This window comes from Lissotriton helveticus, chromosome 3_1 (genome assembly GCF_964261635.1).
Source record: "Lissotriton helveticus chromosome 3_1, aLisHel1.1, whole genome shotgun sequence".
Lineage (NCBI taxonomy): Eukaryota > Metazoa > Chordata > Amphibia > Caudata > Salamandridae > Lissotriton > Lissotriton helveticus.
In genome coordinates this window covers 1,811,838,987-1,811,854,581 of record NC_136061.1, presented here as the reverse complement: position 1 = coordinate 1,811,854,581, position 15,595 = coordinate 1,811,838,987, and the positions used below count along the sequence as shown (strand labels likewise).

The 15,595-nt window shown below is 47.8% G+C and overlaps 1 protein-coding gene across 2 annotated transcripts in view; it reads left to right on the top strand.

Annotated features, from left to right (window-relative positions):
- Positions 1–15,595, top strand: part of MAN1C1 (mannosidase alpha class 1C member 1) — a 261,775-nt gene that overhangs the window by 128,580 nt on the left and 117,600 nt on the right. Inside the window, exon 1 of one of the 2 annotated variants that reach the window (XM_078682711.1) lies at positions 11,907–12,043. The exons of the other annotated variant lie outside the window; for it this stretch is intronic. Coding sequence (XP_078538837.1) covers positions 12,022–12,043 — 22 coding nt within the window. The 5' untranslated portion in view covers positions 11,907–12,021. Of the gene's footprint in view, positions 1–11,906; positions 12,044–15,595 lie in introns of those variants that run through there. 2 annotated transcript variants of the gene reach the window in all.

Here is a 15,595-nt window from a genome sequence, read left to right as displayed (position 1 = left end):
ACAGGAAATGACATCACGGGGGGGATCAATGATCCCCCCCAACCACTAGACCGCTCAGGGCTGTGCCATCCTATGGCACTAAGGGTGGCCGCCCTCGTAGGTGGCCACCCTTGGTGTCCCGGGGCAGCCAATCATTGGGGCTCCTCTGGACAACACCACTGCCATGGGAGCCCGGCCCACCTTTGGCCGGGAGGTATGCTTGACTTCCGTTACGGGCCGCGCTATGATGCGCTGCCATTTTTTTGGCCTCGCCTCAGGTCTGTCTGTCATAATGCCTGACTTCCGGTTCTCAGCGCTCCTCTCCTTCTCTCTCCGGTACAGAAGTGCAGTGTAGGCTCCCGCCGTTTAAATGAAAACAAGTTCGGGGTGAACTCCCGCTCACCAATAAAAAGTATAAAGTGTGGTGGGCACCCGCTCGGCTGTGCAAACAGCGGGTGGGCTCTCGGTCCATAAAGCAGCACGAGGTAATCCCTACGCCTGGGATTCCCTCCTCAGGATGTGCAGCTCAGTGCTGTAGATGCAGGAAAACAGGCTCCTCTCACCTGGGATTAAAAGAAAAGTGCTCACAAGGCGCTAGGAGCCACAGCTGCAGCAGAAAAAGACCTTGGGGATCGAGGGGCATAGAGGGCCCAGGGAGGACAGCACACATGGCCCTCCAGTAGGGAGGCAAGCCCTCATGGTGGTTCCTCCTAGGCCCCCAGCAGCAGCAAAGCCCCAGCAAGTCCAGGAACAGCTCAAACACATGGGGTCACAGTCCCTATATTTATATTAAACATTCCATTGTCTGCAGTACAGGGTTTGGGGGAACCAGATGCAACTGGTTCAGGGGGGAATTGGAGCACTTTGTTTACAAGGTTCCTCTTCCCCTTTGTCAGGTGGGGGCTTGGTGATCAGACACACCATAGGGGGCGGAGCCAGCATTGTGTAGGCTAGGCACAATCCTATTCAGGGCCAGGGGACTACTCCTCCCACTACTCCAAATGCAAATGTCCTATTCAGCCTAGCGCCGACTCACCCTGCCCCTCCTGGAGCCACACACACCTCTCACCAGCCCCTGTCACTCAACAGCCAGACATGCAATCCACATCAGGCAGGCAGACACATTGCACACTCGTGGCTCGAGGTTGCCGTTGTTGGGACTGCGGGAGGACCGGAGGACATTCCGCCCACTGCCAAGCCACTTTGCTTCACTTGCTTTCCGTGTGGGGAACCAGCGGGTGCGGTGGCCAGGGACTGCGAGTACCAGCATTCCCTCCAACTACCTGCAGCTGGTACTCTTCCCCGGCCGGCCCCGCCTCCTTGTCCTAGTCCTACTTCAACTGAACCTGATCCCGTGGGACGCGCGCGGGTCAAAGCGCGGGGCTAAGCCCGGGCAAAGGGCGGGCCCTCTACGGCCCTCAAAGGCCGGATAAGGACGGGACGGGCCATCCCATTTGGCTGTTACATGTAGGCCTATCATCAAGAAGGTAAACACCCCCCCCCCCAACAATCGATTCGATTCCTTACCTGTGGTCCTGTCCATATATCGCTTCCCTATCTCCCTTATCCACCATGACCTCCAAGGGGGCCCAGTCTACTAGCATAGCGGATTGTGGGCAAATGCCCTCCTTCTTAGATGAGTTAAACCTCTTATGTAAATCCAACTATGCCCCTCTTGAAACTCCCCCTCCGCCCAATAACGCTAGTACACTACCAGACAAGCTTACACTTTTAGATGCTCCCATATTTTTTAACAAAACCTGCAGCCCGAACACCGTAAGTGCTGAACCCTCCCAGGTTCTATCGGCGAAACAGATTTACAACAGTACCATCCAAGGTGGAAGCAACCCCAAAACATAAAAACTGTGCTTAAACACACTCTCCGCCAATTTCTTAATTATCCCTCCAAATGTCGAGAATCCAGAGGCTTTAACACCTCCTCCCCACTCCTACCTACTACCATTAATCAAAGGAATGGTAAGCTCTATGCTAGCTCCACTGCTTGAAAAAATTAATATGCTAGGGGATAGGCTCTCTAGAATAGAGAAATCCATTAAATCAAACCCGCAGGCTGATATACGTAGCGACACATTTAACCTCCCTAAGTCACCTCCCACTCACCCAGCATCTAAACCCCTTGCCCAGGATGAAAGGCGGCAAAGACAACCTGCTGGCCCTAGTGCTTTAGGGCAAAAAATAGCTAAACAGCCTGCCAAAGGTTCCCTCCTCCAGACGACCGCACCCGGAACAGGTCATAACAAAGTCAATTCTATACATTTACCCCCGGAAGCGGCCCCATTTGTGTGCATCCTTGCGGGTGTACCTGTTCTTCCACCTGGAAAAACTGAGAGTCAATTTGATTTACTTAACAAAACCAAATTCTGGCTGTCCAAAAATAGGCCACTGCCTCGTGATCTATTTGGAGCAATAAGGAGTGTGAGAAGGGTGGGATGGTTGGGCTCCCTTCACAAAGATGTTGCCGGGGATTTGATACTGGTGAGATTCAGAGACAGAAACATTGTCCCTTACTTGAAAACTTGGCCGCCTCAAGTAAGAGACGGCCCAATATCCTTATGGGACTTATACGACTTCTACCCCAAATTCCCCAGTTTTCCCCCTTTTCCAAAATCATTTTCCATGTGGTAGGATTCATAAAACTGCTTATGATCGCCGTTAATATTGTCTCTATCTTGGAGTGGGAAATTCTTTTATGATTGAGTCCCTATCTTACTGCTTCTTGGTCACTTAAAGTGTTTATATTTATGGATTGTTAATTGCATGACTTGTTAAATTCGTTTACAGAAGGGCTTTCGTCTGTTTTATTCCTATTTTTAAATGTGCCACTATAAAATTTCATATATACCCTACTTCCTAGCGACCGACTCAATTGAAAATGATATGATTATACCCTGTAACTAAGTTGCTAGGGCTTGTTTTTGACGAATTGTAAAAATGATTTTATTAGTATAATGAACTGTTGATAACTTTGTTAGCTTTGTATATATAGTGTCCTTGTAATGAATATAATCGATGTCTGCCTTTATTGTGTTTTTTATCTTGTATGCTTTTATGAATTTTTTATTGAATTCGAATAAAGCTTGCTGACTGACTGACACATAGCACACAGAAATGCCACCTTCTAAAAGTGCCATTTCTTAAATAGTCATAATAAATCTGCGCACACCATTGCGTGGCATTTATTATTACTATTTCAAACATACCAAACTTGACCACGCTGCTTCTTTCATAGTCAGGAATTACCACTGAAACCCTTATCAGGGAATTCCCAATGCATTCCTATGGGAGGGCAGCCCCACAGTAGTGAGAAGCCAAAATGGCTGTTTGTGACTACCAGGACATGTCACACACTTAAGGTATATGTCCTATCGTGCACCTACAATGCACCCTGGCCATAGGGCTAGCTAGGGCCTAACTTAGGGGTGACTGACATGTAGTACAAGGATGTCACAGACATGGCACACACTTTAGGTGCCACGTCACAGTGGCAGTAACACTGTGCGCAGAGGCCTGGAATAAGATTGAGAGGCTACTTCGGTGGTTGGCGCAATCAGCGCTGTAAGCCCACTAGTAGCATTTAATTCACCAGCCCTGGGTATACGAATTACCACTTTACAAGGGACTGACAGGTAAATTAAATAGGCCAAACAGGTGTAGACTAATCTTAACATATTCATCACAGAGAGCACACACACTTTACACTGGACAGCAGTGCTAAAGTGCCCAGAGTCCTAAAACCACCAACACCATGTCAGAAAAAAGGCTAGGAGCAAGGCAAAAAGTTTAGGGATGACCCTGCAAAAAGGGCCAAATCCAACACCACCGAAACCTGCTCGAGAAAGCTTTCACTAGATCACTGGGACATTTGTTAGTCCAAAATAAGTGCAGGAGATAACGTTTTTTACTGGGAAACAAATTATCGATGTCAGACTAGTGTGGTATTTATGACATGAAATAATTATCTAGCATGTTCTCCTGCCTTGTTTGTTTCATAAATATTGTTTAATGAATTGTTTGTTTCTATTTTATTTCTATGTAAAATTGTTGATATATGTACTGTTTTTAGGTTGTTTCTTTAAAAAACATGAACTACCTTCTTTTAATAGGACCATTCCTTGTAATGTGGTTTTAATGAATTTATAATAAATTGCTGAAGGATTATTTGGCCCACATTGAGTTTACTTGGAACTTGGTATTAACCCCTTCCGTGCTCCCGTCGGCCAGCACTCCCTCCCCAGTGATGCGCACGACCAACGGCCGACGCAGCCCTGCCCACCCATTAGACCGCCTGCACCGCGGCGGAAAAACCGCCGAGGTTAAGGCGTTAAGAATTCTGTTTTATTTATGTTTTGGTGATATAATTTATTTATATTAGTGTAAGAGATAGATGATTGAGGATGCTAAAGGGGATTGTTTTTTTTACTATGTTTGCGTACCTGTACTGTTGGGCTATTAAGTTGGTATCCTTGCAGTGTTGGGCTCTGGTGTTCCTACTCTGGTCTGTGACTTTGGTATTCCTGTAGTGTTGGACGCTGGTATAGTTGTAGTGTTTGGTCATATTTTGATTTCTTTGTTCTGTTTTGCTGTGGTATTGCTAACCTTGAAAGCTGTGCTCTGGTATTGGTAACTTTGTAGTCCTGAGTTATTATATTCATATCCTCATACTGTCGGGAATTCGTGTTGATATCCTTATATCTAAGATTAGGGTGTTGGTATCCAAGTAGTGTTGATATCTTTGTGGTCAGTCTACGGTGTTGGTACCATTTTTGTGTTGGACAGTGGTGTTGCACTCTGGTGTTGCTAATGAGTTATGTTATGTTATGTTATGTTATTTATTCTTTTATATAGCGCAACGGTTACTCAAAAAGAGTGTCCCGGCGTTTTGGGCTTTGGCATTTGTACCAGTGTGGAGTTGGACTGTGTTGTTGATTCCTTGTAGTGTGGGGTTGTTGGGCTGTGGTGTTGGAACGCTTGTAATGTTAGACTGTGGTGTTGCTACTCCTGTACTGTTGAGTTGCTGCCATTGTAGTGTTGGGTTACTTTGTTGGTGTCCTTGTGGTACTGGACTATGATGATGTAGTATTAGGTTATGGCCTTGATGAGCTTGTGGCTTTTGGCTCTGGTGTGGGTATCATTCTATCGCAGGGCTATGTTATTGGTATTCTTATAGTGTTGGACAGTGGTAGTGCTGCTCTTGCATTACTGGACAATGCATGTTTACCGTTGTAGAATATGATATTGTGTAGTGTACGTAATAGTATCTGGTATGTAGCACAGGGTTGTGTTGTAGGGCTATGGTGGTGTTATCCTTTATGTTATGGCGTTGGAGTTACTTTCCTTGTAGTGGTTGGGCTATGGTGTTGCTACCATTGTAATATGGACTTTTATTATTGCTACGCTTGTTATGTTAGACTATGGTGTTGTTATCATTTGGAATTGAAAGTACCTCTTGCAGACAGAAGTCGAGTAGCCAGTTCTCATAGATGTACAGGTTGTAAGTTTATTGCAGTTGGTATGTTACATGTTACTCAGTTGAACACCTCAGGAGAAATGTGTTATATTTTTCTATGAAAATAAATAAGTGAATAAATAACTTGAGAATCTCGAGCTGTTCTGTGGGCGCTCCCTACTTGCTGCTGGAACCTTTTTGGGTCCTCTTAAAGATTGAGAACTCCCCTTTTCATGTTGTTCTTGATATATATTGCCCTGGTGGGTTGTTCCCCCTCCCTTTATCCTGTTTAGGCTTCAGGGTCCCTCTTTTGTTCTTACACCTCAGGAGAAGCAGCATCTTCTCGGCTCAGCCTATTTCCTAATTGCAAACCCAGCTGCGCAGTGACCTGAAAACATTCTATGACCCCATTGTTAAGTAGACCAGAGCTGGGCTGTCATGGCAGAGAGTAGATTATAACATAGATCTTTTCCTTACAAAATTATAAAAACAGAGGTATAATTGGCAGTAACGTGGATAAGCCAGATAAGTCATCCACACAATGCTTGCATCCAACCCCAATGACACAAAACTGACAGCTCAGCTGTATACAGGTACCCAGATCCGATTAAAATAAAGCCACTCTTTCAGCACTTACACACCACATGCAGGACCAAGGGAGCACCTCATTCATCCCACTATTCACAGAAACGAGATCTTATACTCTACACACGTTTTACTCTGTATACTAGTAGGACCAGGAACATGTAATTTCGCCCTCACCCTTTAAGACACGCTTTGCAAAACTGGTAACATACAGTACTCATAGTGCCCACACCATCAGTGCTTACTTCACCCTGCGCGCATACACTTACATACCAAGGAAACCATGAGACATATTTGTGGGAAAGCAGTGGTGCAGGTTTATTTCGTACAACACAGGTACTGGTAGGTGGGTCATCTTACAGGCGATCCAAAGCGGCAGCCTCTCGCTGACCCGCATGCCCAAGGAGCCATCTTGCACGGCGAGTCGATGCTCAGACGGTGCAGTACATTATCACTTTATTTTGTTAGACTCCCGCCCCCCCTGTCAGGGCGGGAGATGAGGCACACCCCCGGTCGGTTCAGGCCCACCGCCCGCCCGAAGGACTAACGGGGCGCCGACGCTGTTTCCTGGAACCCCCTCGGCTCCAGGTTCTTGGCTCGGGCACCCTACTGTGCCAGGCAGAGGTATTTAGACTGTATCCTTCTGCCGCAGAGGTACCCCTACTGTCCATCTGCTTCCAGATCGCCCTGTGACTCCGCCTGCAACATAAAGAAGATCATTACAATATTCCAAACTGTGCCAACCGCTCTGCAGCTGGGTCAGGGTTCAGGGTGGGTTACAGCGCAGAGCAGCCACGGCGCGGGAGAGAAAGGCCGAGCCTAGCTGCTGGCCAGGTATATACCTTGGAAGCACCCTCCCCCGTCCACAAGGAGCCCTCCCCATTGACTGTTGGCCGGGGGGGGCGGCACCGGGGGACGCGCTGCAGGCTGCGCTCGCCAGATGTATGGGACTAGGGCGCTGTCCCCCCCATACTCCCCTTCGTGTCGTGGTGCCAGCGGCATAGTGCCCACACCCTCAGTGCTTACTTCGCCCTGCGCGCATACACTTACATACCAAGGAAACCATGAGACATATTTGTGGGAAAGCAGTGGTGCAGGTTTATTTCGTACAACACAGGTACTGGTAGGTGGGTCATCTTACAGGCGATCCAAAGCGGCAGCCTCTCGCTGACCCGCATGCCCAAGGAGCCATCTTGCACGGCGAGTCGATGCTCAGACGGTGCAGTACATTATCACTTTATTTTGTTAGACTCCCGCCCCCCCCTGTCAGGGCGGGAAATGAGGCACACCCCCGGTCGGTTCAGGCCCACCGACCGCCCGAAGGACTAACGGGGCGCCGACGCTGTTTCCTGGAACCCCCTCGGCTCCAGGTTCTTGGCTCGGGCACCCTACTGTGCCAGGCAGAGGTATTTAGACTGTATCCTTCTGCCGCAGAGGTACCCCTACTGTCCATCTGCTTCCAGATCGCCCTGTACTCCGCCACAGCTCTGGAGGAGGCCCCCGTCGATGACAGAGCCCCCCCACCTACCAGTTACCGGCACCCTGCCGCCGACAGGGCTTCATGTAAGTCTAGGAGAAAGACATCCGACACGCCCTTGGTTACATCAGCTGCACCTCTACTGGGAATTGTGTAGATACCGTTCTTAGTCCACGCCCTTAGTTAAAAAAGCCCACCTCTTACAGAGATTACTTGGCTACTGTTCTTAGGTCACCCGTTAGCTACATCGCCACACCTCTCACAGAGATTACTTGATACGGTTCTTAGGTCACACCCTTAGCTACATAGCCACACCTCTTACAGAAATTTCTCAGATACGGTTCTCGGGCCACACCTTTAGTTACATAGGCCACATCCCGACTTCATGGTGTACATATGGCATTGCTGCTACATCCACTCCCAAGTACTGAAGCGGCTCCCGACGTTCAATCTAATGCGGATGGTGCTAGCAGGATATTTGTAAACCATGGTATGGGAGACATGGATGGGCACAGTTTATCCAGTCGTGATAGTGCAATATGCCCATTGTTACCCCACCTCCTGTGGACGCCATTCGCAAGCTGGGTGACACGATGCCTATTTTGCATGCATTGTACTAGCACAATCGCATAACACCATGTTGGAATATAGCTGGCATAAAGTTAGTGCCCCCCCACGTGCAGGTGACTGTTTTGTATTTTGTAGCTTGTTACTTGCAGCACACCAAACTGGAATCCTTTCTACTATAGCACTGTGGATGAAGGATATGGGACTCTTGTACCTGTAACCCTCGCTGTCTCATGTGATACATATGCATACTGTTTTATTCACCACTTACACAATGTATTGTCCCTGTATAACGCGCATGTAACCCAACCGTGCTCTGCCATCCTGCATAGGGATGCGTGGTGCTATAAAGAATAAAATAGTGCTATTTAAATTGTTATTTGGGTAACCGGGACAGATAAAGACAGCTGGCATTCTTACGGTGCCTACACTTATTTAAATTGTTATTTGGGTAAGTACCGGGACAGACAAAGACAACTGGCAGAGCCACCATCGCCTATATTACGTATGTTCTAGGCCTGAGTGTCTAGCACATATTGCAGTATTTCACCACCAATTGTACTTTGACTCTCTTGTAACCTGCACACTTCTCACTTGTCCCTTCTGTAATGCACTGTTTGCTACCTCATGTATTTTGTTTGCCTCACCATTTCACTTTACCTCATGTAACTTAACGTCTGCTTTGTACAATTGTTACCTGTCGTTTCTTGTACTTATTGTGAAGAGCTCACGCCTTTGGGTAACGTCCGTGCTATATAAAAACGCATAATAAAATAAATGAAAAAAGTTGACCATGCATTGCATAATCGATTTTTATAGTGAGAGCCAGGAAAGGGGCTGTGCCGCCTGCTAGAGCACTTGGGTTCAGACTCTTTACTATCATATTTGAATATATGTGGTTAAAACAAATTCCTTCACTGTAAGGGGCTGCTGATAGCCAGACAGCCAGAAGGTGGCGACAGTGAGCTATTATAGTTGTACACCACGAAGCCTTGTCGGGCATGTATCGCTTCCTTGATGGAAACAAGTTCAGGGGCTTTTTCGACTGGCGCCCATAAACGACATTTTTAGTATGGCCCAATTCCAACTTTGTCTGAGCCTGTCTGTGCACTGCTAGTACAACCAGATATATTAACTAATCATCTGTTACATAACGTATACGGTCACCGTGCGCTCCATGTCACTCCACCGCACACTCTGCCATGTATGTACCACCCGAGCTCACCCTCACAAATGGATGCATTCTCACGTAAACATTACCTCGCTCCAACATAACGATGGAACTGTTACATTAAAACTACGGCAGATGTGTGACGTAGTCAGTAATGGTTCTGTTAGTTAGCAGACACATAAGCTAGCCTGAATTGTCATATACACTTCCCTTGTTACAATTCATTACCTTAATTCCAGCTCCGTTCGGCGCCAGGATGTTAAGGGCGTAGGCCACAACGGTCATCTCACCTGGTGGATGTTGTGATGCTTTCAGTGGCATTGGACCCGAACTAAAATACGGGCAAAATATACTTTGAGGATAGAGAGCTATCTCAGAATGTTGGCGCGTTTTGTTGAATGGTATTGCATCAATATGTCAAGCACCCGAAATGGACAATCCTGAAAGTGATGTGGTTTTCTGCATAATACTGCAGTGCCTTTTTAGTATTACATGTATTAGTTAGACACATTTGCATTTATGCCTGCAGAATTAATCACTCTTTAAAATTATTTTTTTTCACGGGTCCTAAACCCTAGCTGTCCGTAGTCTTAAATATCTGTTATGGCTGCGATCACCCACCAGATCTATTAAGTTTTATTGCTAGAAGTTACTTCGTAAAAGCCACGTAATGCACCGCTTCTTTACTGCCCTGCATTGGTGAGATACAAGAAGCACAGATTCGGCGGGTGAAGAATGGACGTCAAATTATGGCGCGTTTAGGCAGTGACATGCTTTTTTGGTCTAGGCCCAATCCAATTTGATAACTGTCATCGTGGCACAATGCTGTTTCATTCCTAAAATTCGATTTCCTTAAAAGTTAAACTAGATTAGATTTCCTTAAAGGTTAACCTACGTGTTTGTAGTACAAACCAATATAAGAATAACAATACATCATGCCTTGTATTTACTTTTACTATAGCTGTTCACGGGCTACCTGTCCCATGCTGCGTGAAAGATATGCGCGCTGGCCTGGGCAGCCCAATCGCAAATAATTGATGCGGCATTATCCGCCTGGCTTGATCCCGTGATATTATATTAGCCAGGCGCACGAAGAGCGACGCATTCGCATCTGTCGAATCCTCATGCAGGTAGAGATGCCAAGATTTGAGATCTCCGAACAAAAGAAGCGCGGAGGGAGCCTTAGATAACCCCCATTGAACGCGCTGCAGAATACAGTAGGTTACTTCGAGAACTCTTGAACCAAAGAAGCGAGCATAGTATTGTAACTGGTTATTTTGTAAAGCGCTCTGGCACCTTCGAGTAATGTTCACGCTATATAAAATCGCATTAAATAAATAATATACAAACCCGTATTGTATCATAGTCACTCAAACATCCCCCTCTGTCACCCCATTTGAGTGAAAGCGCGCTTTACGAACGTATAGAAACTTTGAATCCAGGGGCATCCACCGTCTGAAACACAATGCAACTCACCCTATCCCTCGGAAAGCATGGAGGTATTGTACTCCATTGCTCACAGTCATAAGGCAACCTTGAGGAAGTCAGACTGGCACGCAATTGCGTCATGTAGAAGTACGGGGTTGGAGCCTACCGTAAGGAATGCTTGGACGCCTCGCGATCTGCATTTAAGCCATTATGAAAAATTGCGGTGGAATGCGACAGAATCGAAGATCGACTCATGTGAGTGTTGTTTGATGTCCGAGCAGAACCATGGAAGCAGTAGAGGCAGGCGCGAAGAGGTCGGAGGACGCTGCACAGGAGGCATAATTACAGTTGTGCCCCGTTAAAGACTCAATTCAAACTATGTTCTAGAAAAGAGTAATATGCTGCCTGGAAAAACGTAACCCAACCTCCTGGAAAAAGCAAACATTCAAAGGAAATGCAGGATTCAGTAAAGCATGAAATATAAGCAGGAACGACATGCAATTATTACCTCAACTTTTTTTTTTTTTTTTTTTTACTCATTGTTAAGAATTCGATCAATTGGTTGCATGAAAAGTTAAGGACTTTAATACAGGAGAAACCCGGCCCCCTTAAGCCCTGTCCTCGCCCTTCCTAGGGAGAGCTCCCCATCCTCGTGTGCAAGGTGTTAAAGTTCAACAGACGAACGAGAGGGACTGGCAGGCAGGGCTGCCATTACAAGAGCCTGAGACCTGAGATCACAGAAGACGTGACGGCTCTATCTTGCCCGTAAGAGATGAGGTTTTGCACAAATCGCTTAAGAGGTGGAACCCCCGTAAAAAGTGGGATACCCAGTCACTAATAATCTCCCACCTCAAGGGATGTTGCAGTAATTGTGAACAAGGTGTTAATTTGCAAATGGAATAGGCCCCACTAGGTGGCGCTGTATGTGATGCAGGAGTTATTATTGTGATACCGCGGGAAGTGCTATCTCTGAAATTATCGCTAATGGAATAAACACGTTCCCTTCTTAGCAGAGCTATCAAGTCCCTCAGTATCTTGTATGACACTGATGTCAGTCCTGAATGTTCAACCAACAAAGAGGTGCATCCTGGGACTTGTAGTTTTCTTTTTCACAGTATTGTAAGAGTGGCGCCAAATTCCCAGAAGCGTTATAGGCTGAAAAGCCGCGCTTCCTGCCGGGGACCTGGAGCCACTTGACCCCTGCACAACGAGAGCTTTGGATACCGAATAGTTAATATGACTGTGTGCATGTGTGTAGTCATATGACCCGGTGTTATCATGCGATGTCACTTCCTACTGTTTAATGCAAGCGGCAGGATCGCAGCAAAGAAACCAACAGGGGACTAAATGCTTTGCAGGGCTATAACAGGTGAGTGCGAGCTCGCTATATATGGCAGCCATATTAAGGGATTTGTCCAGAATCACAGGATGTTGAGACTCAAACCAGGAGCACCAGCTCTCGAGCCAGTAGCTCTGGCGGCTGCGCCACATCCCCTTACTCCTGTAATACTGGTCAATTAAACCAATGCGTTATCATGCTTGAGTTGAAGTCTTGAGAAGTAATCAACCAAATCGCAGCGAGATTGCCCGAGGGGGAGTATTTCCACCAAGATTGCCCGAGGGGGAGCAATTCCACCGAGATTGCCCGAGGGGGAGCATTTCCACATTTTGTGGCGCCTAAATGCCCAATATAAATAAGATCGCAAAAACCTTGTGCAAGTTGTCAAGAGTTGCCAGAGTGCTTCCCCGACATCGGAAAATGCACGAACATTGTTACATTAGTAAATTAACAAACATTTTTAAAAACATTATTCTTTGGTACGTGAGTGCATACCTAATAATATTTGCTCTTCTTAAGGTACTTACATAGGTCTTCCTGTAAGTAACCCATTACGGCTAGTTTTGTGTACTTCGGAAGAATGAAAGACTGGATCGGCCCGATAGGATTCAAACACGCCCTGCTCGCTGAACACACAGCCCTCCTCGCCGCCGCTTTTGCTCCAAGCCCAACAACCCCTATCCGCTGGCAGTGCCTTAAGCAGGTGCGGTGAGTGACTGGCGGAGAAGATTAGGGCTTGTGTAGCGCTTAGGGACCCGAGTTTCCAAGCACCGTCTGGGCGGTGGAGATAGCGTCCCGTGAACGGACAAACTGACGTCATGATGAGTGGACAAACTGCTGAGAATGCAGATATTGTCTATGAATGGGGGATGGATGGCACAGAAGGCCGTCAGGGGGACAGAATCCGCGTCCGTTCGATGTACAACAGAATGCGTGGTGCCGGGCCACTGAAGTACAGCGCCTCTTATTGGAAGTACTGGCAGGGCTTTCACATATACACTGTTTCCCCGCAGGGCCTTTTCGCCCAATCTCCAGGAATACTTGTGTAATTTTAACTGTACAACTATAAAGAGAATTACCTAGGGAACGGAAAAGAATACGGTTCTTTGTGCCGGAAATACATGCAAAAAGGTGCGTCCTTTAACACAAAACACCACGTAACGGTCATGACATCGCCCTTGTTATAAATCTGTTTCCACGGGATGGCACCAGAACCGCAAGAGTGCACGTTTGAAAGTACCCCTCAAAACCTGGTGCCCCTTTCATGATTATCTACAAGTGGCACCGGAGCGTGCCGCACGCCGGCAGCAGTGCGGCTGACAATGGCGGAGGTTATAACTTGAAACAATCTCTGTCTTCGGCTCAAAACTCTCCGCGGCCGGTTTTTTGTCCACCTTAGTTAAATCCAGTAAGCTGTGTTTTACACAGGACCTTCTCCTACGAATGTGGACTGGCAGCACGTGCTAGCCTCAAACCCAAGGCAGTAATTAAATGTAGCCGGAAAGAGTGGTTTGCCGCAGGCCGGGTTTAGTGTTAGTGTTCAGCCTGTAATGCTGCGGGGAAGGATCAATCTACCGACACAGCGCTCAGTTGGTGGGCAAATGATGGCGTATAGTAAAATGCCCCCTTCGACATGTCCGCGCTGGGCGCCATTGACCCTCGGCGTTGGTCACACGTGCCCCTGAAATGGTCGTTCCTCAGCAGCCATCCCCACATGGTTAACAGTTCGAACCCATGGAACAGCACCTCAGTACAACCTCGCTTTGCGTGTGCAGCACCAGCTCCAACCCCCTCGAAATGTGGTCTTAGCGTGGCCCATTTCCCTATCGTAAAGGGATCGCTACTTATATTTAGAATCTCATTACGAAGCTGCAAACCCGATTAGTCATCTCGTGCTCGCCTTTTGGCGACCCCGAGACCCTCATTACAATGGCCGGGTGAATTGTGATTTGTTCAGAAACAATTTCTAGCTCCGGGATCGCAGTCATAAGTGTTGCGATGTTCATCCTAACTGGGGACTCTACAGCTCACTGCTCAATTAAAAGGAGCCGGTGAGACCTGCCGGAGTTTAATGAGGGAACATTTCTTTTACCATTCCGACCGCGAAACGACCCGGGGCTAAGCTGCCAACCCGCCCCGCAACCCTCGCCTCCCCCGCCTACCCCGATCCTTCTGATCGGAGGCTCCCCGGGCGGGAGTGGAGGTAACGTGGCCATGGCGCTGCCTACTCAGCGGCTCGAAACCAAGTCTCCCGGCCAAACCAGCGTGAAACTTGTTTTTCTGATGCAGCACGCCAGGGGCTTAGTGCCTCGGAAGGTACTAGTCTGCACAGTTAGCTCACATCTCCAGCATCTACGGAGAATTTGGGGAAGGGAAGTGGAAAAAGGAGTCAGAGCAGTATGTGAGAGCCCCGAGCAGCCCTCTTACTCCTCTACCCGACCGCCCCGCGACCCGCACGCGATACCACGCACTCGGGCCACCTCTCCCCCCCCGTGGTATCCTTACCACAGGGCCCCTGTTCAACCTGGGCTCAGGCCAGGGACGGGGCCGGGGGGGAGGAGAGCGTGGCACATACCTCAAAACGACAAGGAAGACGACAACGGCATACAGCGCAGAGCAGCCACGGCGTGGGAGAGAAAGGCCGAGCCTAGCTGCTGGCCAGGTATATACCTTGGAAGCACCCTCCCCCGTCCACAAGGAGCCCTCCCCATTGGCTGTTGGCCGGGGGGGGGGGCGGCACCGGGGGACGCGCTGCAGGCTGCGCTCGCCAGATGTATGGGACTAGGGCGCTGTCCCCCCATACTCCCCTTCGTGTCGTGGTGCCAGCAGCAGTGACCTACGGCTCTTACATACACGACCAGCGACGTACACCGTACTCTTACCTCCTACTGTGAATACTCACTGGTCCAGGGAAATAAACCAATCTGTCACCCTCTAACCCATATACATGCAGAATCAGAGGTGTATTCTCATGTTTACTCTACTATTTAATCTGTCAGTACCAGGGAAACATACTATGCGCTCATGGTCTACTGCGAAATCAAGCAGGACTTGAGAAATATTCAATACCCTCACCCTCTACAGTGGACTCCTCCAGAACCAGAAACAATACTCTCTATTGTGTACACTCACTAGGCCAGGTAAATGTACTGCACACTCACCCACTCCTTTGCACACTTTTGGGCCCGGGGACACATGCTCACACTCACTCACCTTCTACTGTCCGATTTGCCTTACAATTGCACCCTCTGATGATGCGTGTCGCTGTGTTTTCAAGACCAATGTGTGATGAGCATGAAAGTGGAGGTGGACTCAAGCTTTTCTATCTCAGGGAAGTGCAAGACCCTCTCAAGGTGGGCCAGTACAGAATTGGTCTCTCATTGTGGAGCAGATTTGATTGCTCGGCATGGTGGGTTGGGTGATGCATAGTCCCCACAGATGTTCAAAAGGACTCCTGAATTAGAACATGAAAGAAAATGTAAAGGTATGGATATAGACAGAAACAAAAAACACTACCCAACAAAATTACATCACCCAAGACTCCTAAAAAGGAAGAATAACAAATAACAATATTGTCACCCT